The sequence below is a fragment of the Schistocerca piceifrons genome, chromosome 2 (assembly GCF_021461385.2).
Source record: "Schistocerca piceifrons isolate TAMUIC-IGC-003096 chromosome 2, iqSchPice1.1, whole genome shotgun sequence".
Taxonomy (NCBI): domain Eukaryota; kingdom Metazoa; phylum Arthropoda; class Insecta; order Orthoptera; family Acrididae; genus Schistocerca; species Schistocerca piceifrons.
In genome coordinates, this window is record NC_060139.1 from 832676369 (window position 1) to 832703165 (window position 26797).

General features: G+C 40.0%; 1 protein-coding gene across 1 annotated transcript in view; it reads left to right on the plus strand.

The window, feature by feature from the left end:
- Positions 1-26797, plus strand: part of LOC124774951 (mediator of RNA polymerase II transcription subunit 12) — a 365571-nt gene that overhangs the window by 118466 nt on the left and 220308 nt on the right. Inside the window, exons 17-18 of the mRNA XM_047249660.1 lie at positions 20745-20891; positions 21043-21143. Of these exons, the coding sequence (XP_047105616.1) occupies positions 20745-20891; positions 21043-21143 (248 nt within the window). The remainder of the gene's footprint in view (positions 1-20744; positions 20892-21042; positions 21144-26797) is intronic.

Sequence of the window (26797 nt, forward strand, 5' to 3'; positions counted from 1 at the left end):
AAATTATGCTGTTGGACAAATCAAACATGATTGCATATAGCTGACTTACGGTTAATGGACAAAGCTACAACATTTTTTAATGTATTGTGAGGTACATAGCAAGGTAGGAATGTTCCAGGAGCTGGCTGATGGTTTGCTCTAGTGCTGCCATAAGCAAAACATCAAAGATGAAGATTATGTGCAGAGGTCTAATGGATCAGTGGAATCTTTTTTCAATAGAATCCAGTAGATTAATGTACAGACATAAGAGCTACACAGAGGGCAGGAGCTGAAGCAGTTACCTTGTGTGAAGCTGAAAATAGGGCTCTTGGTGTTTTATTACAGGTTATGTGTGGCGGGATGTCATGCTGAGTCAGGACACAGAATATATCTGACCTGGCTGAAGCTGTAAGGATCACCCAGTTGGAAGAAATTGGTATTGCTAGGACAGGGTGAACACCATGTCTTCACTTTTGTAGTAAAATGCTACAGGTGTGGTCATAAGTTTCATCCGCAGAATAGTGTCCCCAACCATATTATTATGAGTGCAGTCGAGTTGGTCATAAGGTACAGAGTGCAGGAATAAGAATGAAGGAAACATCAGGAAAGTTTCTGTTAAAAAAAGAAGAATGTATCACCCATTGGAAGGTGTTTCCAGTAGAACAGAACACTGCACACACATGTATTGAGGTGGAATGCTGCTTGTTACGCATCATTCAGAGCAACGAAGGTGCGAGGGGGTAACCAAAAAAACCAGAATAACATTGCGGTTGGTGGAGCTTCTGTAATATGCCTTTCTGCCGCTCGGAGTGTACAGCGGAACTCATTGCCAGTTCAGTGCCGCCTTTGTTGTCGACCTGAACAATGTTCAGCTGTAAAATTTTGTTTCCTACTTGGCAAAATGCTGCTGAAACTGTTTTATTGTTGAAAACAGCTTACTGAGATAAAGCTATGCGAAAAACTCAAGTGTGTAAGTGGTTTGCTTGATTTAAAAATGGCGACATGTTGATTGGCGACAAACTTCATTCTGGATATCCATCACCTGCCGGAATTGAAGAAAATATTGAAAAAATTTGAGAGCTGGTGCTCACAGATCATCCACAGATGTTGTAAGAAGATTGCGCAACAGTGTTCGTGAAAAAAAAAAGTGGGGCAGACAGGAGACTGTTTCTTCCACCACAACAACACATCTTCACACACAGCCATCTCGGTTAGTCAATTTTTGGCTAAAAATGGCACACCATCAACAGAACAGGCTCTGCTAATGGTATACTACGCTTTTCACATTGCTGGCAATGGGCTCTACACAACGCTGGTGACTACTTTGAAGGACAGTAACAGGTGCAAACATGCCACTATTTAAGGTCCAACCCTCATAACAGTTGTATACCTTGTGCACAGAAGGCTGATCTTAGCCACTGAAAAGTTCCATTGCAGAGATTTCCAGAAACAAACAAACTAAAGAGAAAACTTTTCCCAATACATTAAAATGGAAGCAGTCCCAGACCCTCTAGCTAACACAGTAGCACAAGCCATAGTTGGCTAAATAATTGGATCTTCAAGTTCAGAATACCAGATACCTAGTAACAGACCAAGGTATAAATTTGGTATCAGGTCTAATGAAGCAGTTGTGTGATTTGCTTCACATTTGCAACTTAAGAACAAGTTCCTTCCAGTCACAAGCAAATGGACAAACAGATAAGGTTCACAGTAACAGCCAACGCAATAAATGGGACACATACCAAGCATTGATAATTTCAGCACACAATTCTTAAGTTCACTCTAGTTCACCATATGAGGGTGGTATACATAGAAAAATGCCATGATAAAAATCCAAGCTTGGAGCTGACAGCGAGACAGTAAAAGAATTCGCAAAATGTGTACGTGAGGTTTGGCAAAAAGTAAAATGAGCCAATACAAAGGCATTAGAACATCAGGAACACCAAGCGAGGTGGCACAGTGGTTAGCACACTGGACTCACATTCCGGAGGATAATGGTTCATACCCGCATCCAACCATCCTGATTTAGGCTTTCCGTGATTTCCCTAAATCGCTCCAAGCAAATGCCGGGATGGTTCCTTTGAAAGGGCTCGGCCGACTTCCTTCCCCATCCTACCCTAATTCGATGAGATCGATGACATCACTGGTAAATATGAGTTGCAATTGCCAGCGAAAACATTTGTTGTTTACATAAGCAGGTTTAAACCATTCAAAGGAACTGTTGGTGCTTTACCACAATATCTGTAAAAAGGTGCCCAAAAATGTTAGGAAACAGGTGTATAATGATGATCAAGAGATATTCAATATGCCTTACACACTAAGATTGCTATTAAGAAGTTATGATGAAACTGTATTATACTGTTTTAGAGTTTGCTGTAAATTTGTCATCCTTAAGTGTAGTTGTGTATATGTTGAAATATCATGTATGATAGGGTTCAGAAATTTGTATTGAGTAGAGGAGAGTTTATTTTCTTTTTCTTTACATGTATGCACATTTTCGAAATAGGGTAAGAATTGATGAAACATTCCTTTCTCTTAGCTGGCTTATCACTATGGATGTACCAGAAGTTATTGTAGTCCTGATAACACTTCGCTTTGTCATGGAAGGAGTACCTTTGTCTACCATACAGCAACCCTTGAAGTTAGTTCTGATAGAGCAAAACTGCATGTATCTCCATTCAGTTTTGGATAGAGGGCATGAATGCACAGTTCTAGTGTTTTACAATTCACCCTTGTCTGATAAAATGGGTAATGGTAAACAGGTGGATCCAAATACAAGCACAAGAAGCATTATAAATCTCAGAAGAAAGAGAAGCTTACATCCTCATTTCATTAGAGGAGTTATAAGAATTTATAATAAAAAAAAATCACAGTTTGCCTAGTTAGAGCTTCAGACTAATGTTCAGGCATGAAATTACAATGAAATCCAGACCTTTAGCTGCTTACAGGCATTGATAAATATCAACAGGGACAGTTGTAAATGTGTGCCCCAATCGGGACTCGAACCTGAGATATCCTGCTTGCATGGCAGACGCTCTATCCGTCGGAGCCACCGAGGACACAGAGAATAGTGTCATTGCAGGAGGACTTATCTCTCGCATGCTCCCCATGAGACCCACATTCCCAACTTACTGTCCACACACTACATTTGTAGTGCCCCTGCACACTATACTCTTTACTCACGGCAGTCAATCTACCAATTCCCGTAAGAGTTCAGGCAATATGAGTGCATCCGCACTGAAGAAGATCATTGGCCGGTACGTCTTATCTATATGAAGATGGGATCTGTTCTTTTGGACATGTCCCAAAGAACAGATGCCATCTTCATATAATGTTCAGGCATGTGAAGTATAGTTGTTACAAGGAAAAACGGAAGTATCAAAGTGTCAGAGGGAAGTGCTACCCCACAATCACTTTCTCAAAGAGTGGGAGCACATTGATTGTTTTCAGTTTCCTTACCAGAAGCTGTCGTCATAAACTGTTACCAAAATGGAAACCCATGGACATGACCAAAATAGAACTACAAAACAGTGGTATATTAATAAATGATACAACTGGTGATATGGCAGGAGCAAAATTTCGTCTTCCAGCTACTATCACGGGTATGACAACAATAGCATTCTCATAACCTATGTTGGATTGGGTGGAACATCAGCTATGATGCCAAACTGTGATGTGCTGCTACCATTTGCCAAGATGACTTCCGCCTTCAAAACTGTTACCTGTCTGGTCTACTGCAGTCATTTACTGTGAGCTGTCAACCTCGCAGCCACAGATGGGAACAGTTGGAGTCTTCTACCTCCGACTTGCTGGGCCAAAATGATGATGTCTGATGCACTGCCCACCTATTACAGTGTTCAGGCTGCGCACTAACAGCTACTCTTCACATCTAGTACCTACAAGCAGTTGTCGACAACCCCGGCCTTTCTTGGTCTGAGGAGTATGTTATTGTCCAACCCCACACTGCGCAGAGCTGTCAAGAGATTAAAACACAGCCCTTCAATGTCCACATGAGTGCTCTGGTAGTATGTAGCTGCTGTCCCAGGCAAAAACACCTGCTGTACAGGCTACAGTGAATGCTACCGTGACCTGCCACCCACCCAGCACCATATTTATGTGGACACCACTGGGGCGACATCCACTGAGACTCCTGAGACAGTTTCAGAATGTTCTGACGCCATGCACTACACTGCTGCTGGCCTGGATGCTGCCACAGAAGAGTATACAATTATAAACTTTAATAAATAAATTTTTGTTCCACTAATGCTGTTTCATTAGTGTCCAACATACTGACCAGCCTGCTCCACTGCACTCCGTGCTTCGTCATCCTGACAACAATAGGGGGTCTCAGCCTAGGCCCCTTCTATACTTTAAATACAAACTATAAAATGTATGCAGCCTAACACTACATGATGTGTGATTATTTTATTTTTGTACACTGCAATCTACTTCCATTTGCAGCTATTGGGTTTCATGTTTCAAATAAAAAGATGGTTACTATGAAAAAAAATAGAATTTGTGTGATTTGCCTGCTGTAGTGTATTTGCTATTCATTTATACCCATTGTTCTATGAAAATTATGTGTAGTTGTTGACTAGCATGAAATAGATGTGCATCTTTAAGATCTATGATAATTAAAAGAAGAGATTCATTTGACTTCAAAGACTGCTTTCAAGATTCACTGTGTTAACATGTGTTTGTTTTTGTATTATTTTGTGTATTTAAGTTCATTCATGTGCAGAATTGAAACTGATATCTGGGTACAAGGTAATTGAAGTATTTCCCAACATGCTACGACCACAAATTATAAGTCTAAACACAAGTTTTTGAGAAATATTTTCTGTGTGCTCACCCAGAAGAAAGCAAAAATTGATGAATATGGTGATTACCATTGCTGTTATTGTTTAATGCTTTTCTTATGAGCCACGCTTCAGATGCTCACCACTATCAAAGTGTTATTTTAGGCTCGATGAGAGAAACAGAGATGTGAAAAAATGAGTTTACCTCCCCAGTTGATGTTACAAGCTTATTAAAAGTCGGTGTAGTGTATTTCTGTATACTTTGTAAAATGTAAATTTGAACGAACACTCGGATGCTACAGTTTCACTTCATGTCCTCTATCACTGCTGCCAATCTTTATGATCTACAGTGTGTGGTGCAAAGTATATATGTGAGTAGTCGGTGTTGTTACAACTGTATCGTGTCAGATTTGAACATGAAAGTCTTTAAAATGTGCTATCGCAACACCCTTGTGAAGTGTTGGCAGAAGAGCCAACACCGTGTTGCTAGAGGAGGCCGAAATGCACGCTTTTAAGCTCACGCTGATTGGCGTGAGGTCTGGAACATTACAAGGAAATGAGAACTTAGAAATACGGACGCAGTTGCTGTAATACTTAACTTTAATCCACAATCGGTGTACATCTCTCTTGACTGTACATAATTTCCATTTCAATATACACTGGTAATGGCGCCTTGCTAGGTTGTAGCAAAGGACGTAGCTGAAGGCTATGCTAACTATCGTCTCGGCAAATGAGAGCGTATTTGTCAGTGTAGCTTCGCTAGCAAAGTCTGCTGTACAACTGGGGCGAGTGCCAGGAAGTCTCTCTAGACCTGCCGTGTAGTGGCGCTCGGTCTGCAATCACTGGCAGTGGCGACACGCGGGTCCGACGTATACTACCAGACCGCGGCCGATTTAAAGGCTACCACCTAGCAAGTGTGGTGTCTGGCGGTGACACCACACCTTGTTCTATTTCTGTGTGACATCTGTGCCAGAGCACATCACCTGTATGAAAAGTATATTTTCTGCACTTCACAAAATGCTTTCACCCTTACATACACTCCCGTCATTGCAGGGCCACTCCCTCTCTCCACACATCCAGCAGGCGAGCTCTTTTTACATGTGTTAGTGTGGTGTGGTGGCTGCACTGGCTGTTGGGTGACTTGACAAGTCACCAGCCAATAAAAGCTCACTAGCCGGAAATGGCCGACATTTCCTCGATTATGACTGAGCATATTCTTCGAGGCTCGGAGTTTGAATTTGAAAGGTTGATAATCAATATTGTTGCTGAATTTAGTACATCAGAAATACATGCAACAAGATGAGTCTCAGTTATAAGTGGCACAAGAAAAGGTGGCAACTGGTATGCTTCATCCATATTGACTGGGTCCGAAACACTTCTTATCAACGGTCTTGTTTTTCCATTGCTGCTTGTATGGTGAAGCTAAACATTGCAAGTTCTGTTGGCAACACTGATCATGGATTATATCAGCATTTCCTCTCTCATGTCTCCCCCCTTTCCACAGTGACCTAAAATATTCCCTCAACTCCACCACCACCCGTGGAGAAAACCATCTGTCTATCGGACCACGTATAACTCATTCAGTCACATCAAATGTCAATAGGGGGAAACTGGGATGAAGTCAAGGGAGATGTCGAGTAAGAACTTAGACCGAGGTAAACCTTACTAGGAAGAAATGTAAAATTGAGAAACTTTCAGCAGTGATCTTATGGGTTTTTCGCAAGGGCTATGAATTTGTGGCGTAGAATTGTGAAAAATGTAAAATCGAAGTTCCACTGTACATTTACTCTCTTAACGCAACTATGGATAAAAGACTCTGTCTCCACTTGCTCACTTTTGACACCCCCTCACGCTAAAATCCCACCTCACAGCTTTTGCCTGTATATGCGGCAGATTGGGTGCGTTAATTTTAGTTGTACTATAATAGATAACTTAGTGATGACCACAGATGTGATAAATGGACAGTTGTTATTTAACTTCACATTCAGAAACTGTGTGTGTTATACATATAAAGGGCATGGCTGATCTTTCTCCATCCTCTCGTAATTGAATTGTGTGCTCCACCTCTAATGACTGCGATGTCCATAGGATGTTAAATTCTAAGCTTCCTTCCAGCCTTCTTTTCATAATTTGGATCCAGAACAGTACCAAATGTAAAATATAATATCATTACATAGAATAAAGAGCTCTATAAGTAATCTATAATACATAAAAAATAGATACATATACAGAGTATAAATAGTAATGATACCACAATGCCGTAGTATTAATAAAGAGAACATTAAAAAAGTGTCATATTCATCATCATTTTTCCACATTCTTGTATTAAAATATAGGCAGGTTAGTAGTATATATGATGCAGTATTAGCTCAGCATTTGCATAATATAAAGCTATAATTAAGTGAAGTTTTAACTGAGGGCAGTTTGATATTAAGTTAAAATAAAACCATGGAAAGTTCAAGTAGAAATAACAACAATATAAAAAGGATAGATTGCTGCTCACCATAAAGATTGCACGTTGAGTTGCAGACAGGCACAGCAAAAGATTGTTACATATTTATCTTTCGGCCAGAGCTTTCTTCAGAAAAGGAAGCACACAGATTCACACAAGTAAGCACACCTCAAGCACACATTACTGCTATCTCTGATGGCTCTGGCCAGAATGCAGTGTTGTTGCATCAAATGCAAGCAACATTCCACAGTGAGGCAGGGAAGGGGGAGGGATAGCTGGATCGCTGAAGAAGACACAGGTCCAAGAACCACCCAATCCACTCACTCAGCATTTCCTGTCCCAGTTCCTTCACAGGCTTAAGGCTCAGAGGTCACACTACATTTGAAAGCAGCCACGTCATATACAAGCTCTGCTGCAATCATTTCACAGCTTTTGATACTGGTATGACTACCAACCGGCTGTCCAACACAACGAATGGCCACTGCCAAACTGTGCCCAATAGCAAAGTGGGCCACCCTGAGGTACAACATGCAGCTGAACAAATGCTTGATTTTGATAGCTGTTTCACAACCTGTACCATCTGAATCCTCCTCTCCACCACCAGCTCTTTTGAACTGTATAGATGGGAGTTATCTTTACAACACATTCACCACTCCCAAAATAATCTCAGCCACAACCTACGGCAACTAACTGTTCCCATACCCTCCACCCAACAGTTTCCACCCCCTCTGCCCTGCATCTCCCTCCAATCCACATCCCCTCGCCCTCATAGTGTGCTGCACTCTGCCAGTGCACGGAATGGTGTTTCTCCCCTTCTTTGGCCCCCTCCTTTTCCACTCCCTGTTCCCCCCCCCCCCCCTCCACCCCGCCCCACCCTCCCACACAGCCTCCTGATGCTGCACCTGGAAGCCTTGTCTAGCTACCATTTAGTAGTCCCTGCATGCTCTACCAGGCAACGCTGACTCCTCTCTCCCCAACCGTACCCTGCTATCCCTCTCCCTTTCACGCCCTACTGTGGATTGCTGTTTGCATTTGATGGAGTATCATTGTATTCTGACTAGAGTGTCCGGAGACGGTGGTCATGTGTGTGTTAGGTGTGCTTGCTTGTGTGGATGTGTGTGTGGTTTCTTTTCTGAAAAAGGCTGTGGCTGAAAGCTAAATGTGTACCAGTCTTTTCATTGTGCCTGTCCACAACTCAAAGGGCCCCCTGTGTGGTTAGTAGCAATCCATCCTTTTACTTTTGTTAATACTAACTTAATAAACTTTTCTCTTAACTGCTATTAGCATACGAGGAATTCAATGAAAATTTTTTATTTATTTCTGCAAAAGAATTCTAATGTAGTCAAGCAGGTGCTTCTTTAAATTACTTCTACACAAAAACACATTGTCCCTTGAGCATTTAATATTACTAGGGAGTGCATTGAAGATTTTAGTACTACCCTCCTTTACCCCTTTTCTTACAAGTACCACCTGGTTCAGTTCAGGGTGGAAATAATCTCTTCTTCTAGAGTTATGGCCATGATGTAAGCAATTATTTTCATACCGAACAGGGTTATTAATGCTGAAAAAGTAGATTGAAGAATATATGTACTGAAATGATGATATCAATGTCCCAAGTTGATTGAAGATATTACAACATGAGGTTGGTGGGTGGAGGCTGTATCTCACATGTGACCCTAGGTGTTCTTTTTTGTGCTGTGAGGAATTTTTTACACTAGCTCTTGCTTCAAAAGATTGTGCAATAACATATTATGGAGTGAGGTGAATTATCGTTATGTGCAATAACTACTACTTCTGGCTGTTTGTGGTTAGTGTGGAAGGGATGACATTAGCCTTCATTAAATTTATTGGTGGGTAGTTGCATGTGAACCAAGCCAAAACTTCCTTGAGGATTTCATTGACACCAGATTCAAACTGAACCTCTTAGATGCTATCCACACAATACTTCGGGCATCTGCAACTATTCTGAACCATATTTGTTAATGGATAGAGGCAGATCAGTTAGACATGTTGGGAACAGCAAGGACACAAGCAACAGGTCTTGGGGGACTCCATGCTTTATTGTGCCCCATTCAGGGGACCACCACATCTTGCGATTTCCCTTTTGAGACATCTGTAACTATCCTCCGTCTTTAAGGTATGATGAAATTCAGTTGCTTATAGGCCCTGTGAGTTCATAATGACATACCTTCTCTAAACATATCTCATGGCTACACAATCAAAAGCTTTGACGAGACCACACAACACACTAACTGGCAACTTATTTCTATTTAGGTATTGTAACACATCATTGATGTATGAGAAAATTTCTTGATTTGTAGAAATCCCTTTTTGAAAACCAAACTATCTATGGTTAATGATGTTAAGGTTTCTAACATATGCCAGTATACTGTTACACAGAATCTGATCAGTTGTTCACTTGTTTTGTGTGACTGGAATGGCTTTGAAGTAAAATAAAGTAATTGTTTTATTGCAAAAAAAGTCAGAAACACTAAACAGAATAGGCAAAGAACTGCCAAAAAACATAGTTTCAGAATATGGCACAGGGACATCAACTGTGTTGGACAGGAAGAAGAATTGGAAAGAAATTGAAGATCTCTGCTTCATAATGATGGCTAAAGACAGTTTGCAGAACTGCGGTACAATAAAGAAAGCAAGAAGTGAAACATTGGATGAAGTATTATTCATTTTGTTCAGTGAGAGAACAGAGTGTGGTATTCCGACATCTGATCATTCCTACAGCGAAAGACACTAACTTTAAACAATGGGCACCTGGTGGCGATTCTAACTTCACAGCCCATCAAGATTCGTTGGAAAGATGGAAAGCCTGTTATGGCATATCCCAGCTTTCAGTAATGGGTGAAAGTTTTTCAGGGGTATAGTGAATGCAGGATGCATAAAAAAAGAATTTGAAGAAATAATTTCCTCCAAAAATTTAGCCCCATGTCAGATTTATAATGCAGTTTAATCTGGCCTTTTAATCAGGTGGTACCCAGTAACATAATGGCTTCCAAATTAAGTGACTTGGCAAGGAGTTATAAGAAATTTAAAGGTCAAGTTAAAATTATGGGTTCCAGTAATGCATATGGAAGACACAAATTCGCTCTCCTTTTAAACAAGAAAACTGAAACATCTACATGCATTGAAACATGTTAATCAGTCTACGAATCACAAAATAATTCATGGATGGATTGTTGGTTGGATTATTAAAACCTGGTTTTGTCATGATTTTATGTCAAGTGTTAGACGATATTCAGAGGAAGAGGGCCTTCCACCTATAGTACATCATCCATTGTATCGATGTCATTTGTTTATTTGAAAAAGTAAATTGTGATTTCTGTGGCATGTACGCAGTGCAAGTGACCTTTTTTTTTAAATTGCCAAACAGTTTTTTCTAGCTGTAGTGCAAGAAACAGAACTTGCCTGCGAGAGAGGTCAACGCTCTCAGAACCCTGTAGAGATTAAATTTCCTTGTCATGTTAACGTGATGAAGTGACACTCTTTTTTTCTTGAGACTCGATGAGGGAGTACACTTATATGGCTTTCTTTCAATTTGTATAATTAGGATATTGTTGCCAGCAGCCATTAAAGTTTGTAGGAAGTTAATTTAGTTTCAATAGTACAAATAGTGTCAGTTAATATTTTGTTTTCAAACTAATGTAAAGGACTCAATAATATGCTTTCTTGGTGAAATGGTATAAAACAATTCATTTCTATGAAACAATGAAAAATCCAGGATGGAATGTAACAATATAATGAAAAGGATAGTTGCTACTTACCCTATAGCAGAGATTCTGAATCGCAGAAAGGCACAACAAAGCCTGTCACACAATTAGCTTTCAGCCAACAAGGCCTTTCTCAAAATTAGACAAAACACACACACACACACACACACACACACACACATGCAAATAACTCGCACACACACAGTCTCTAGCAGCTGGAGTCAGACCCAGTGACTCATTTACTATTGGGACTAGACCAGTAGAATTTTCAGAACGATGTTCGCTGGATATTTCATTGGCCAACTATGCATGCATGATCATTTGTTCTTTGGGACATACTATTGTCCCGTTTTATAATTTATGAAATCCTATGCTGCCATGTATCCAAATCTCATTGTACAACTGTAATTATTCCTCTACAGACTCTGTGGATTCTATATGGACAATAAATCATATTTCTAGATTATTGGTGACCAATAAAATTTTAGCAGAGTTACTGCTGAATTGCTAGGTACTCGGAACCCAGCACGATGATTTCTAGCAAGTTTTTGATATCTGATAGCATCAACAAAAGCAATTCATCATTTATGATATCAATATACAGGGTGTACGTAAAGTCTAGGAACACTTTCAATTATTTATTGCACAAGAACTAAACGAAACATTCCACGTGGGAAAAATATATCTAAAAACAAAGATGATGTGACTTACCAAACGAAAGCGCTGGCAGGTCGATAGACATACAAACATACACACAATATAAAAGCTTTCACAACCAACGGTTGCTTCATCAGGAAAGAGGGAAGGAGAGGGAAAGACGAAAGGGTGTGGGTTTTAAGGGAGAGGAAGAGTCATTCCAATCCCGGGAGCGGAAAGACTTACCCTAGGGGGAAAAAAGGACGGGTGGATATGGGTGTGTGTGTGAGTGTATACCTGTCCTTTTTTCCCCCTAAGGTAAGTCTTTCCACTCCCGGGAATGGAATGACTCCTTACACTCTCCTTTAAAACCCACACCCTTTCGTCTTTCCCTCTCCTTCCCTCTTTCCTGATGAAGCAACCGTTGATATATCATGGCATTGTTGACTGTGGCAGTCGCTTCCCATATTTTCTCCCGGAGCTCTGCTACATCATGTGGTAAAGGCAGTACATAAACTAGATCTTTAATGTGTCCCCACAGAAAAAAGTCACATGGAGTGTGATATGATGATCGGGGAGGCCAGTTCGAGAAACAGCTGTTCCCTTGTGTAGCATGGCCGATCCATCGATGCGGCAGCTCCGTGTTCAGGTACCCACAAACTTTATGATGAAGATTGGGTGGAGCCTCATCCTGCTGAAAGATGAATGGAGAGTCCGATTGCATTTGAGGCATCAGCCATTGCTGCAACATGTCCAAGTAGGAATATCCAGTGATAGTGCTCTCAGCGAAGAAGAATGGTCAGTACAGTTTTCGACGTGACAAGGCACAAAAAACATTCACCTTTGGGGAATCACGCTCAAATTCAATGCATTTTTATGGATGCTTTGTACCCCTGATTCAACAATTATGCCTTTTCAGTTTCCCATTAGTGTGAAAAGTGCAATCGTGCCTCTGAACTTGCCATGTTTGTGACTAGCACTGACTTTCAGCAAATTACCAAACTACGCTGGATGGTATACATGAAAAAAACTTTCAGGGTTTCTCTTCAAAATGACATATGTATGAATCTGTACAATGTTTGGTTCTTGTGCAATAAATAATTGAAAGTGTTCCCGGACTTTATGTATACCCTGTACTTTAGCTAAATGATGAAGAGAGATTTAAATAATAAAGTGAGCTCTAAATAAACTCTAATGAAGATGATAGTAAAATTTTAAATAAATAATAATATTTTTTTTATTTTACTTTACACCAAAGGCCACATTTTTTGTTGACAATGCACTGTTACTTCTGGGAGCAGAGCAGCTTGTCAGTGGTGACATCAGAATGAAGTTCTTCCCTCTTCTACAACCAATAGATCAAGTACACTGGAGAATATGAAATTGGTATATAAAAGACAGCTACTGGGTCAATTAATTCTAGAAGAGGTAGAAGCTGGTGTGCTTTCTGAATTGAAATCAGTAAATGTTAAAGATGTGATATGTATGGTTGCATCTTTTTCGGATCAAATTACTGAACTGTCAATTCTGAAATCAGGAAAAACATTATGGCCTGCTATTTATGATTCCACTACTGAAGTTTGTGAAGTTGTCAGCACCTCTGAATTCCTGACAAACATTCCTGATTGTTCCGATGCAGATGATACTGACATAGGTGTTTGGTTGCAGAATGGCAGTGATGCTGGCTATGGCTTGATGAGAGATGACAAAATTTGCATTGCCACCAGTTTTAATACAGAGAATGACAATTATGGCAAAGTGGACAATGAAAGTGGTGTCTCGGGAGAAAAAATAATGCCTCATGTAGAGGCAATGGCACAGCTGGAAAAACTAATGGTTTACGTAGAACATCAGCCTCAAACAAGTCCAATCAAACTGTTGTTAGTGAAATGTTTACACAGTTATGCTGCTCTCATATGCTTCACAAGTCTGAAACAAAAGAAACTTACACAACTCCAGTATATGAACGGTCTACCTAGTACAGATAAGCAAGGGTCTTACTTATTGTGTTGCCAGTGGAGAAACAGTGACACAGGATGGGTTGCTCAGGAGAGCTCAGTGACTCTGATCGTGGACTAGTCGTTGGATGTCACCTGAGTAACAAGTCTATCAGGGACATTTAACAAAAACTTGCACAAGTTTGCTTCTCTAAGTCTCTTGTGCAAGTTAATTTCAGCAACTTCCTGTAAATAGTTGCAGAAGTGTTTCCACTTGAGATGCATTGTGAGATTGGCAAGTGCATGTTTACAGTGTCATGCTAAAAGCCCAAGCAGCCCACCTTCATTGTTGCATTATTATTATTGAAGAAAAATAGTGACAAAAATCTAAAAGTTAAGAAACCTGAATGTTTGGATGAAGAAATGGATACAGAGATGTACATGAAACTTCTTGGCAGATTAAAACTGTGTGCTGGACCAAGACTCGAACTCGGGACCTTTTCCTTTCTCAGGTAAGTGCTCTACCAACCGAGCTACCCAAGCATAACTCACAACTCGTCCTCACAGCTTTACTTCCACCAGTACCTCGTCTCCTACCTTCCAAACTTCCCAGAAGCTCTCCTGAGAACTTGCAGAACCAGCACTCCTGGAAGAAAGGATATTGCGTAGACATGGCTTTGCCACAGCTAGGGGGATGTTTCCAGAATGAAATTTTCACTCTGCAGGGGAGTGTACGCTGAAATGAAACTTCCTGGCAGATTAAAACTGTGTGCTGGACTGAGACTCTGACTTGGGTTCTTTGCCTTTCGCGGGCAAGTGCTCTACCAAGTGAGTTCAAGTCTCAGTCCGGCAGACAGTTTTAATTTTCCAGGAAGTTTCATATCAGCATACACTCCACTGCAGAGTGAAAATCTCATTCTGGAAACATCCCCCGCCTGTGACAAAGCCATGTCTCCGCAATATCCTTTCTTCCAGAAGTGCTGGTTCTGCAAGTTCGCAGGAGAGCTTCTGTGAGGTTTGGAAGTTAGGACACGAGCTAGTGGCAGAATGGCAGAATTAAAGCTGTGAGGATGGGTCATGAGTCGTGCTTGGGTAGCTCAGTTGGTAGAACACTTGCCCGCGAAAGGCAAAGGTCCTGAGTTGGAGTCTCGGTCCAGCACACAGTTTTAATCTGTCAAGAAGTTTCATATCAGTGCACACTCCGCTGCACAGTGAAAATCTCATTCTGGAGAGATGTACATATTTATCAAAAAACACTACTGAATGAATTAAAATCAGAGGACTTCAATCACTATAAGAGTTTTATGGTAGTGTCATATGCAGTCTTCTAAAATCTCTTCTCTACTGTACAATAAAATATTTAAAACCATGGTATCAAAATGCTACAAGATAACCCTCAAACTTCAAAAAGAATGTAATAATTCCAGTTGTAAAGAAAGCAGCTGCTGACAGCTGTGAAAATTACTGAAGTATCAGTTTAATAGGTCATGGTTGCAAATTACTTATAAGAACTCTTTACAGAAGAATGGAAAGACTAGTAGAAGGCAACCTCGGGGAAGATCAGTTTGGATTCTGGAGAAATGTAGCAACTCGCAAGGCAGTACTGACCCTATGACTTATTTTGGAAGATAGGGTAAGGAAAGGCAAACCTAAGTTTATAGAACTTGTAGACTTAGAGAATGCTTTTGCCAATGTTGAATGGAATACTCTTTTTGAAATTCTGGAACTAGCAGGAATGAAATAAGGGAGTAAAAGGCTATTTACCACTTGTACAGAAACCAGAGGGACGTTATAAGAGTTGAGGGGCATGAAAGGAAAGCAGTGGTTGAGAAGGGAATGAGACAGGTGTGTAGCCTCTCCCCAGTGTTATTCAACCTGTACATTGAGCTAGCAGTAAAGGAAAGCAAAGAAAAATTTGGAGTAGGAATTGAACATCAGGGAGAAGAAATAAAAACTTTGAGATTTGCCGATGACATTGTAATTGTGCCAGAGACTGCCAAGGATTTAGAAGAGCAGTTGAACAGAATGGACAGTGTCATGAAAGGAGGATGTAAGATAAACATAACAAAAGCAAAACAAGGATAATGGAATGTTGTTGAATTAAGTCAGGTGATGCTGAGGGAATTAGATTTGGAAAGGAGACACTTGAAGTGGTAGATGAGTTTTGCTATTTGGGCAGCAGAATGACTGATAATGGCAGCATTAGAGAGGATATAAATTGTAGATTGACAATGACAAGAAAAGCATTTCTTAAGAAGAGAAGTTTGTTAACATCAAACATAGATTTAAGTCTTAGGAAGTCTTTTCTGAAGTATTTATCTGAGTGTAGCCGTGTACGGAAGTGAAACATGACGATAAACAGTTTAGACAAAAAGAGATTACAAGCATTTGAAATGTAGTGTGAAAGAAGAATGCTGAAGATTAGGTGGGTAGATCACATAACTAATGAGGAGGTAAACAGAAATGTGGAGAAAAGAAATTCGTGGCATAACCTGACTAGGAGGAGGGATCAGTTAATAGCACACATTATAAGACATCAAGGAAACACAAATTTGGTACTGGAGGGAAATGTGGGCGGTAAAAATCATAGAGCGGGGACCAAGAGAGAAATGCTATTTGCAGGTTATCAGTGAGTTATTGCTTATATTGATTCAGTCATTAATTGCCTTCTTTTTCATTGCAAGGGCTCTTTGTATGTGAAAATTTTCTTCTAATGTCAGGAGTTTTTTGTTGTGCTTGTTCACGTCTTGTTTCATGTTGGGGTGGTTCAGGCCTCACTCATTTCTTTTGACATAGAGAACATGTACACCTTGATACCCCTTGGAGACACAGTAAAACTAATTGAAAGAAAACTCGGTGGCATACAACAAACTACCTGCGGGCAATATTAATAAAATAACCAAAACCCTCAAAGCAATCGTACACCAAAATTACTTTAAGGTTGAAAAGGAACATTACTTACAAAAATATGGGCTTCCAGTGGAACCTCCAATATCAGGAACATTGGCAAACATATTCATCAACCACATTGAGAACACAGTGTTCAATTCAGTCATCACAAAGAAAATATACAGTTATAGAATTGGAATAAAAAATTGTTTATTGGTACAGATATGTTGATGACATAATTTGTATGGTAGATAAACCAACAGAGAAAATAGATAAGCTTCACACAGACATAAGTAATATACATAAAAATGTTCAGTTTGCCCTGGAAAAAGTAACACAAAAGCAAATACATTTCTTGGATACAACAATAGGGACAGCAATAAACACGCATTTAACGTCTTCAGTAAACGAACAGCTTATGAAGACCAAATAATATCTCACTCAGCAAAGAAAACTATACAAAAGAACTACAAACAGTACAACTCATAACCACAAATAATGGTTTCAACACCCATATTGTACAAAGACTCAACCAAAAAATCAAAACACAACCAAACAAAAGTAAAGCAAGTAGAGAACACAAACAGCAAAAATCCCCACAGACATTACAGCATGCACAGAAACACAAAGTGGTAACACTCATGACATGACTACGCTTTAACAGACAAAAACAAATCAACACACTGGAAAGCAAAAATATTAAAGAAACAGGGATTACACTTTGCCTACAGAACAAGAAACACGGTCCAGTCACATTTACAAACAACAAAAGACAAAGCAGATAAATACCAAGGAGCAGGTATACCAGTTAGAATGCCAAGAATGTGAGAATCAGTATATCTGGGGATGACAAGCAGGAATTTCAAAACTAGGGATAAAGAACATATAAGAGGCTGGAAGGATGAAAACGGCAGTTTTCCCTTTGCTGAACGCCTGATAAAAACATGAACATGAACCATCCAACATTGGAAAAAGATGTGAACAAGCACAACAAAAACTCCAGACATTAGAAGAAAACTTTCACATACAAAGTGCCTTTGCAGTGAAAAAGAAAGCAATCAATGACCAAATCAATGAAACAATAACTCACTGATCATGTTAGCCCCTAAAACAATAACAAACAGAAATCTGAAACACAAACAGAGAAGTGATTAATGAATCACCCTTCCCCTCCCCCTCCTCTCTCTCTCTCTCTCTCTCTCACACACACACACACACACACACACACACACACACACACACAGAGAGAGAGAGAGAGAGAGAGAGAGAGAGAGAGACCCTAAAAAACAAGACTTAACAAGGAACACAACATGTTCACACATAACAAAATACACTTGTGTGCGTATACACACACACACACACACACACACACACACACACACACACACACACACACCAAATGAAAAATATCAAACCACACACAACATGAACAAGAAACAGGAGATGGACACACAGCGACAATTGGCAGTACTACATACTGTAAAGATACACATGTCGATCGCAAAATTAAATATGCAGGTGATGTGTTGTAATAAATGTGGCTGAAAAAATGCCATAAATCAGCCAGCTGGAGCAAGGGGACCGAATGAATATGACTCCAGGAGCACATGTATGGACTAGCCATACTGGAAATCGTAAGTAACACCAAACAGTAATTTAACCTCACAAAATTTGTGCCAGAAATGTTGTTTCTAATCTGGAAAACAAAAGAAAATAATGTAACATGGTAACAGATTGTAAGTACAAAATAGTCCATTTATTGTATGTACAAAAAGAAATCTGTATTACAGGGCACTGAAGCTGTTTCATAAATAAAAGAATCGAAACACTTATGGCAAGAAACAAACTGTCTTTCATTTAGTTGGGTAGATATAACATACCTTCGTAAATTTAGAAGCAACTAAGAAATGACAGAAAACAGAAAATATGAGTATGTATGCATTTTTTGTGCATGTATGTCCAGCATCTTCTCCTAAGACAATGGATCAATTTCAAGCAAATTTGGTACACATACTACTCTGGGAATAGGCACTGTGGAGCTTAGAACCTTCTGGCTTCCATAGGATAGGCTGAGTAGAGAGGGAGGGGGGACTGAGGAGGAGGAAGTTGACAGATAGAGGGGGGATTAGGAGATGGACAGGGGAGGGTAGGATGGGACAGATAGGGTGGGGGTGAAGGAGGAGTTGGAGAGTGAGGGGGGCAGTTGGAGACGTACAGAGAGAAGGGGGTGGTGGAGATTTATGCAGTGAGGGGAAGGGGGAGGGAGAGATTGATGCAGTGAGGGGAAGGGGGAGATGGTCCGAGAGAATGGAGATGGACGCAGAGAGATGGGGAGAACATAAAGAGATGCTGGAGAGGGAGATGAACCGGACATGTATTAAATGGGCCATGGATACACATGAAGGGTGTCATCAGGAGTGCCCCAGGGAAGTTTGATAGGACCGCTGTTGTTCTGTACAGGGTGTTACAAAAAGGTAAGGCCAAACTTTCAGGAAACATTCTTCACACACAAAGAAAGAAAATATGTTATGTGGACATGTGTCCGGAAACGCTTACTTTCCATGTTAGAGCTGCTTTTATTATTTCTCTTCAAATCACATTAATCATGGAATGGAAACGCACAGCAACAGAATGTACCAGCGTGACTTCAAACACTTTGTTACAGGAAATGTTCAAAATATCCTCCGTTAGCGAGGATACATGCATCCACCCTCCGTCGCGTGGAATCTCTGATGCGCTGATGCAGCCCTGGAGAATGGCGTATTGTATCACAGCCAACCGCAATACGAGCACGAAGAGTCTCTACATTTGGTACCGGGGTTGTGTAGACAAGAGCTTTCAGATGCCCCATAAATGAAAGTCAAGAGGGTTGAGGCCAGGAGAGCATGGAGGCCATGGAATTGGTCCGCCTCTACCAATCCATCGGTCACCGAATCTGTTGTTGAGAAGCGTACGAACACTTCGACTGAAATGTGCAGGAGCTCCATCGTGCATGAACCACATGTTGTGTCGTACTTGTAAAGGCACATGTTCTAGCAGCACAGGTAGAGGATCTCGTATGAAATCATGATAACGAGCTCCATTGAGCGTAGGTGGACCAAACTAAAATAAGCTCTAACATGGAAATTAAGCATTTCTGGACACATGTCCTCATAACATCTTTTCTTTATTTGTGTGTGAGGAATGTTTCCTGAAAGTTTGGCCGTACCTTTTTGTAACACCCTGTATATACGTAAATGATTTGGTAGACAGGGTGAACAGCAATCTGCGGTTGTATGGTGGTGATGCTGTGGTTTACGGTAAGGAATCAAAATTGAGTGACTGTAGGAATATACAAAAATGACTTAAGCGAAATTTCTAGTTGGTGTGACAAATTGTAGCTAGCTCTAAATGAGGGGAATGCCAATGAATAGGAAAAACAAACCTGAAATGTTTGATACAGCATTAGGTGTGGTTTCAGTTGCCCAAGATGTATGTGTGAGTTGTCTTTTTGTTGTGCCTTTCTGCGACTCAGCATCTCTGCTATTTGGTGAGTAGCAACTTTCCTTTTCGTAATATTATTAGTTGTGTACTACTTGACATGGTCACATTTTTTAAATAGCTGGGTGTAACATTGCAGAGTGATATGAAATGAAATGAGCATGTTTACTGTTGCATTGCTCACATTTACCATTTGGCTTAATTATGCACATTTCGCTCTGGAAAGTACACCTGAAGTCAAATGACAGCTTCGTGTATCTTTGGATACTATTTCTGTCAACACATTATTGGACTTAAAATCGATATTCAAACTTTATACAAGCCAGTGTATGAATGAACAAATAAAATTACAAACAAATTTGATGTTATATTAATTGCTTAACATAGTATATTTTCGCTGCACTGAATAGGACTGGCTTGTTTCACAGGCAGAGTTTTGGTAATTTGGACCTATGGAGCTAAGACTTTCGGGTGAAACAAGTACAAGTTTAACATATTGAATGAATTATAGAAAAAAATTCATATTTTATTCTGAGCCATTCAGGCTATGGGACCTCAGAGGATGTAACCAGCTGGAACAATGTAGTCAAGCAAGTACATGTGTCTTGTTGTGTTATCAATTATTTACATCTGATTACAATTTATAATAGGGTAGAAGCAGTCAGAAACATTTATAGAAGTTTTTTTCCAATATACTGTTCATTTATTTCAGATTATGTGAATAGAGGCACTAATCCAAAAAATTATTGGATTAACTCTGGCTCAGAGTACTGTCCCAAACTGAAAACAAATGTAATTCTTTTTATGTTCTTGCGGAAATAATCTTGAAGTAAGTGTCTCATTTTAGGTGGTAAAGTGAAGAAGCATTCCCGTGGAGAGTTCAATTTTGAAGCAGTGACAGCCAAAGTGCAAAGTATGTCATTTTTTGATCAACATGCAGTCACATGGCAGTGTGCAGTAACTGTTATTGAAATGCTGAGTTCTTTTGCAAGTGGTGAGTACATTTCATTAGCTTTTGCTAGAAACATTAGTTACAGTCTTTAAATTTCCATAGGTTTTAGAACATTGAAATGAAATTTCAGTAAATAATAGGATCATAAAATGAAAATATCTGTAACTTGACTTAGGAACTTGTTTCTTTTCAGGAAATTCTAATTACTTACCAGTGCAAGAACATGTGGCATTTTTGTTTGATCTAATGGAATTGGCCTTAAGCATTTACAATCTCATTGACGTGTGTATTCAGGTAAGAGGTTGGCATTGATCATGAAATTCATATGTTTCTTGTGTGATGAGCAGGCCCAGTTAAATTTGTACTTCCTCGTAAATAAACTTCTAAGTTTAGAAGCTTAAAACCTTTGTGATAAATGCTCCATGCATGCTGTCCATTATATTTAGTCTCTGCTTGCATCGTAGCAGAGACATGACATACTGGTGGACTTCACACACTGTATTTCATATGCTTTCTCCTTTTCTCTTGAATCTGTTATAGTTCTTGTGATTTCTGTCATCTCCATAAATAAATAGGTATGTGAAGTCTTTACCATTTCAGATAGTAAATTCCATTCGTATTTGTCTGTGTTCAGTCTGAAAAGTATTTTTCTCTAGCCCCTGTCGGTTCTTTGCAATAGCACTATAAACAGATTTTGTACAGTGACTGACAATACTTGCAATTACATTTTAATGAGAAAAAAAACACTTTGATGCATTGTATTTAGATTTCATAACCTCCGTTTAGCAGCTGAAGGTCATAATATAATTCTAATTTCAATTTAGAGCTATTTTCACCTGAAAAAATAATCCCCGCTAAATGCTATAACCATAAAAGTAGATTTGTTTACATTTATACTCCACAAGCCAACATACAGCTGGTGATTTAGGATACATAGTGCACCTGCCTCATTGCCCCTTACCTATTTCATTCTCAGGTGGTACACAGGAAGAAAGACTGTCAGTACATCTTCATAAGGACCTTAATTTCTCTAATTTTACCATTGCAATCGCTGAGCAAGGTGTATGTTTTAGGAAATCATATATTTTGTGCCCATTTTGGTAAAAAACTCTTAGACTTCTGTGCATGAGGCTCTCTGAGAAGCAAATAATCTCTCTTGTAACGTGTCCCACTGTTTGTTGAGCATGAATACAATTACTTGGGGAAGTGCATTGGGAGAGGTGACAGTAAAAAAAAGGGGTGGGGGGAGACTGCAGGGAAGAGGGTGTCACACATCTATCCCTTACACTTGCTGCTTCTCACTCATGCATTCTTCTCCCTTGCACATGCTGTCTCCGTCCCAGTCATCAGCCACCCTTTCCCAGCCCTTCTTCTCAGTTGCTGCCTCATTCCTTGCCTCACCCACTCCACCCAACACAACCCCTCATTCCAGTCAAGCTGCAGAACTGCTGTGCCTCACCCCACACAATCCCCCACCCTAGTCAAGCTGTAGCACTGCAGTCCCAGAACAGCACCTTCAGACAGCGTTTTTAGACTTATTTATGTATCTATCAATGGCTAATGTTTCTACTCTTTTGAAAATGTAAATAAACTTTTCTTGGCAAGCAATAAATAGATCTCTGCAAATGATTTTTCATTGACCGTAGATAAAATACAGTAGGGGGAGGAGGAGGAAATTAGTGTTTAACGTCCCATCAACAATGAGATCATTAGAGACAGAGCACAAGCTCGGATTAGGGAGAGATGGGAAAGGAAATTGACCAAGTACTTTCTAAGGAACCATCCCAGCATTTGCCTGAAGCAATTTAGGAGAATCTTGGAAAACCTAAATCATAATGGCTGGATGCGGGTTTTAATCTCCCAGATTCTAATCCATTGTACTACTCACTGCAAAAATACAGCAAATACAACTGTATACTGCCAAAGGGTTGCCACACAAGTGGAAATAATGCATAAGGGAATAACAATAATATTCCAAATATTTAGTAATTATGTTGTTAACATCCTGAACCAGAAATCATGTTACAGATGATTTTAAACATGAAAGCTCTGCAACTGTTGCATTATGGAGGAAAAAGCTTCTCTCTCCTATTTTCATTCACAGTTATTGCATCATATTCTGGTACTAATCTTCATTAAAGAAGAAAGTATTTGTTGCATAGGAGCTTTTAATATTATGTGGTGTCCACTTTAGAATCGCTTGGAGACAGCTTTTCAAACAATTGACCATACTGGCAATAGCCTCACGCTATATTTACCCTTTCTCTGGAAGTTTGTTGTAAGTGATCAATCACATGTCAAGAACAATTATACCATTCACAAATACATTACCTCAAGGGGAAATGACTCACACTATCCCTCACTTAGTCAAATCGTATTGCAGAAAGGAGTGAGGTATTTTGCTGTAAAAATCTTTGACCACTTAAGCAGTGATGTGAAGAATATAATATATGGTAAATATATATAGAGAGTGTGTGTGTGTGTGTGTGTGTGTGTGTGTGTGTGTGTGTGTGTGTAATTCCAGAACTTTGTCTACAAATTTTTTTATGCTTACCTTTTACTTATTGTACATGATCTCATTTGAAATAGTCTCCTCCACAATTGGTACACTACACCTAACACCATTTCCACTTCCGAAAGCAGTCTTGGTATGCCTCTTATTGGATTGCGCAAAGCGCCATCTGCCAATTTTCTTTTGTCTGGTCTATTGTTGCAAATCTTTGTCCTTTCAACAGGGTTTTCATCTTTGGAAATAAAAAAAAGTCCACAGGGGCCAGGTCTGGAGAGTATGAAGGATGAGGCAGCACAGTGATTTTGTTTTTTGTGTAATAATCACACCAACTGGGATGTTTGTGTGGGTGCATTATTGTGATGCAAGAGACATGAATTGTCTCGCCACATTTCAGGCTGTTTCCTTCTGACGTTTTCTCACAGGCGCTGCAACACGTCCCAATAATACCATTGATTAATAATTTGTCCCTGTGGCATGAATTCATGATGAACTAATCTTTCAAAGTCAAAGAAAACTCTCAGTACGGCTTTGACATTTGACCTGACCAGCATTTTTGGTCTTGGAGAACCTTACCTGAGCCTTTGGAAAGATTGAACCCTGATCTCAACATCATAACCTTAGACCCACGTCTCATCGCCAGTTATGATTCTGTTAAGGAGCATCTCGTTCTCATTTGCCGAATCTAGAAGCTCTTCACAGATTTCCAGGCGATGGTCTTTCTGGTCTTGACTCATGAGCCATGAGACGAACTTGGCGACAACATCATACATTCCTAGATGCTGTGACATGATTTCGTGACATGATCCAACTGAAATGTTACATTCTTCTGCAACCTCTTGGACAGTCTGTGTTCTATTGGCACGCAGAATTTCATTGATGTTCCTGACGTGTGCATCGTCAGTAGACGTCGAAGGGCGTCCTGAATGAGAGTCATCTTTAAATTCCATCTGGCCATTTTTAAACCGTGTGAAGCATTTGTAACACTTACTACTCATCACCATAGGCTTCCTGCATCGTTTGGTTTATCTCTGTAATGGTTTTCTTGAGTTTCACACAAAATTTAATACAGTCATGTTGCTCCACTAACTCTGCCATCTGCAAATTCCCAAACTGTGTGACACAACATTTTACTCAGTACAGCACTGAGCAACAACTAACAGACATGCAACAATGAAACTTCCAACAGTTATACATTGAACACAGGCATGTACAGGGATGCCAACCACATTGTTGTTCAACACACCATTGGCACGAAACTACGAATGTTCTGGAATTTATTGAACAGACCTCACATGTTTTAGGTGAAAATGTAGTACTGTTAAGATAAATATGCAGGCAGTTACTCTTTGCCAGTTATACTTAGATGACAAAAGCATTGTCAGACCACCTTTTTCCTGGCTTAGCACAGCAACTCAACCCGGCATGTACTCAACAAGTCGTTGGAAGTCCCCTGCAAAAATATTGAACCATGCTGCTTCTATAGCCCTCCATAATATTGCGAAAGTGTTGCAGTGCAGGATTTTGTGCATGAACTGACCTCTTGATTATGTTCCATAAATGTTCAAAGGGATTCATGTCGGGTGATCTGGGTGGCCAAATCATTCACCCAAGCTGTCCAAAATTTTCTTCAAACCATATGCTAACAGTTGTGGCCTAGTGACATGGCGCATTGTCATCTATAACATGACGTCTATGAATGGGTGCAGATGGTCTCCAAGTAGCTGAACACAGCCATTTCCAGTCAGTGATCAGTTCAGTTGGACCAGAGGACCCAGTCCATTCTATGAAAACACAGCCTACACCATTATGGAGCCACCACCAGCTTGTACAGTACCTTGTTGACAACTTGGGTCCATGGCTTTCTAGGGTCTGCACTATACTTGAATCCTGCCACCAGCTCTTACCAATGGAAATCAGGACTCATCTGACCAGGCCAGGGTTTTTCAGTCATGTAGGTTCCAACCGATATGGTCACGAGCCCATGAGAGGTACTGCAGGCGATGTCGTACTGTTAACGAAGGCACTCGCATTGGACGTCTGCTGCCATAAGCCATTAATAACATCCCACACTGATTTCTGATGGTTATTTTACACACGTTGCTTATCTGTTAGCACTGACAACTCTAAATAAATGCCGCTGCTCTCGGTCATTAAGTGTGCAGGCCTTCAGCCATTACATTGTCCTTGCTGGGAGGTAATGCCTGAAATTTGGTGTTCTCAGCATACTCTTGACATTGTGGAACTCAGAATATTGAATTCCCCAATAATTTCTGAAACATAATGTCCCATGCACCTAGCTGCAACTATCATTCTGCGTTGAAAGTCTGTTAATTCCTGTCATGCGGCCATAATCACATTGGACACCTTTTGGCATGAATCACCTGAATACGCGCGACAGCTCCACCAATGCACTACCCTTTTATATCTTTCATATGCAATATTACCGTCATCTGCTTATGTATATATCGCTATCTGATAACTTTTGTCACCCCAGTGTATACTGTCTATGAAAGGTCAAAACGTGTTTAGATCACAAACAAGTATTGCCTAGTCATTTCTGAACATAAATGACGATAATTAATACAAATAGGGGCAAAGAGATGAATTATACTGGTACAACAGAAATTTTACTTCACATGCCAAGCATGTATTTCACTTAATTCTCATAAGACATATTTATTTCTTCTCTCTTATATATTATTATAATTTTGTCACGCACAGTGATGTCACAAAAGTCTGTTACAGAAATAACAGCTGCTGCCAGCCAGTAGCTGGCACTACTTGCATTTAAAATTGAAACATTTAATCTTATGCTGTTGTGTGACTGACTAACTGCACTTTTGTTTGTACCTACCCTTTGTTTGAACTTTTAGTTTAAAACCTAAATTGCCTGTCATGGATTTCCTTTTTTTTTTTTTTTTTTTTTCCTCACCTCACAGCATCAACTTTCAAATGTACTCACCTTGTCATCCTATTGCAACAGTGAAAATGTGCACTGAGCCTAAGAATGAACACCTCTTAATAGCTTGTTGGTTCACCTTTAGAAACCAATACAGCAGTGATTCTGCTCAGCATGTATTCAACAAGTCCTTGGTGTATTTCTGTAGGAATGTGGCACCAGATGTTTAAACATAGTTCACGCAAATCCCACAAATTGCAGGTTGATGGGTTGTGGGCATGGAGCTGATGCCTGGTAGCATCCCAGATGTGTCCCACCTGGTTCAGATCTGGTGAATTTGGTAGCCAAGACACCATTGTGAGTTCACTATTATGCTCCTCAAATCACTGTAGCACAGTTCTGGTCTGAACAGTTATTCTGCTGATGAATGCCTTTGCCATTAGAGGAGACATGAAGCGTGAAGGGATGCAGTTGGTCCACAATAATGTTCACATAGGCCACATCTGTCATAGTTACTTAAATTACTGCCACAGATCT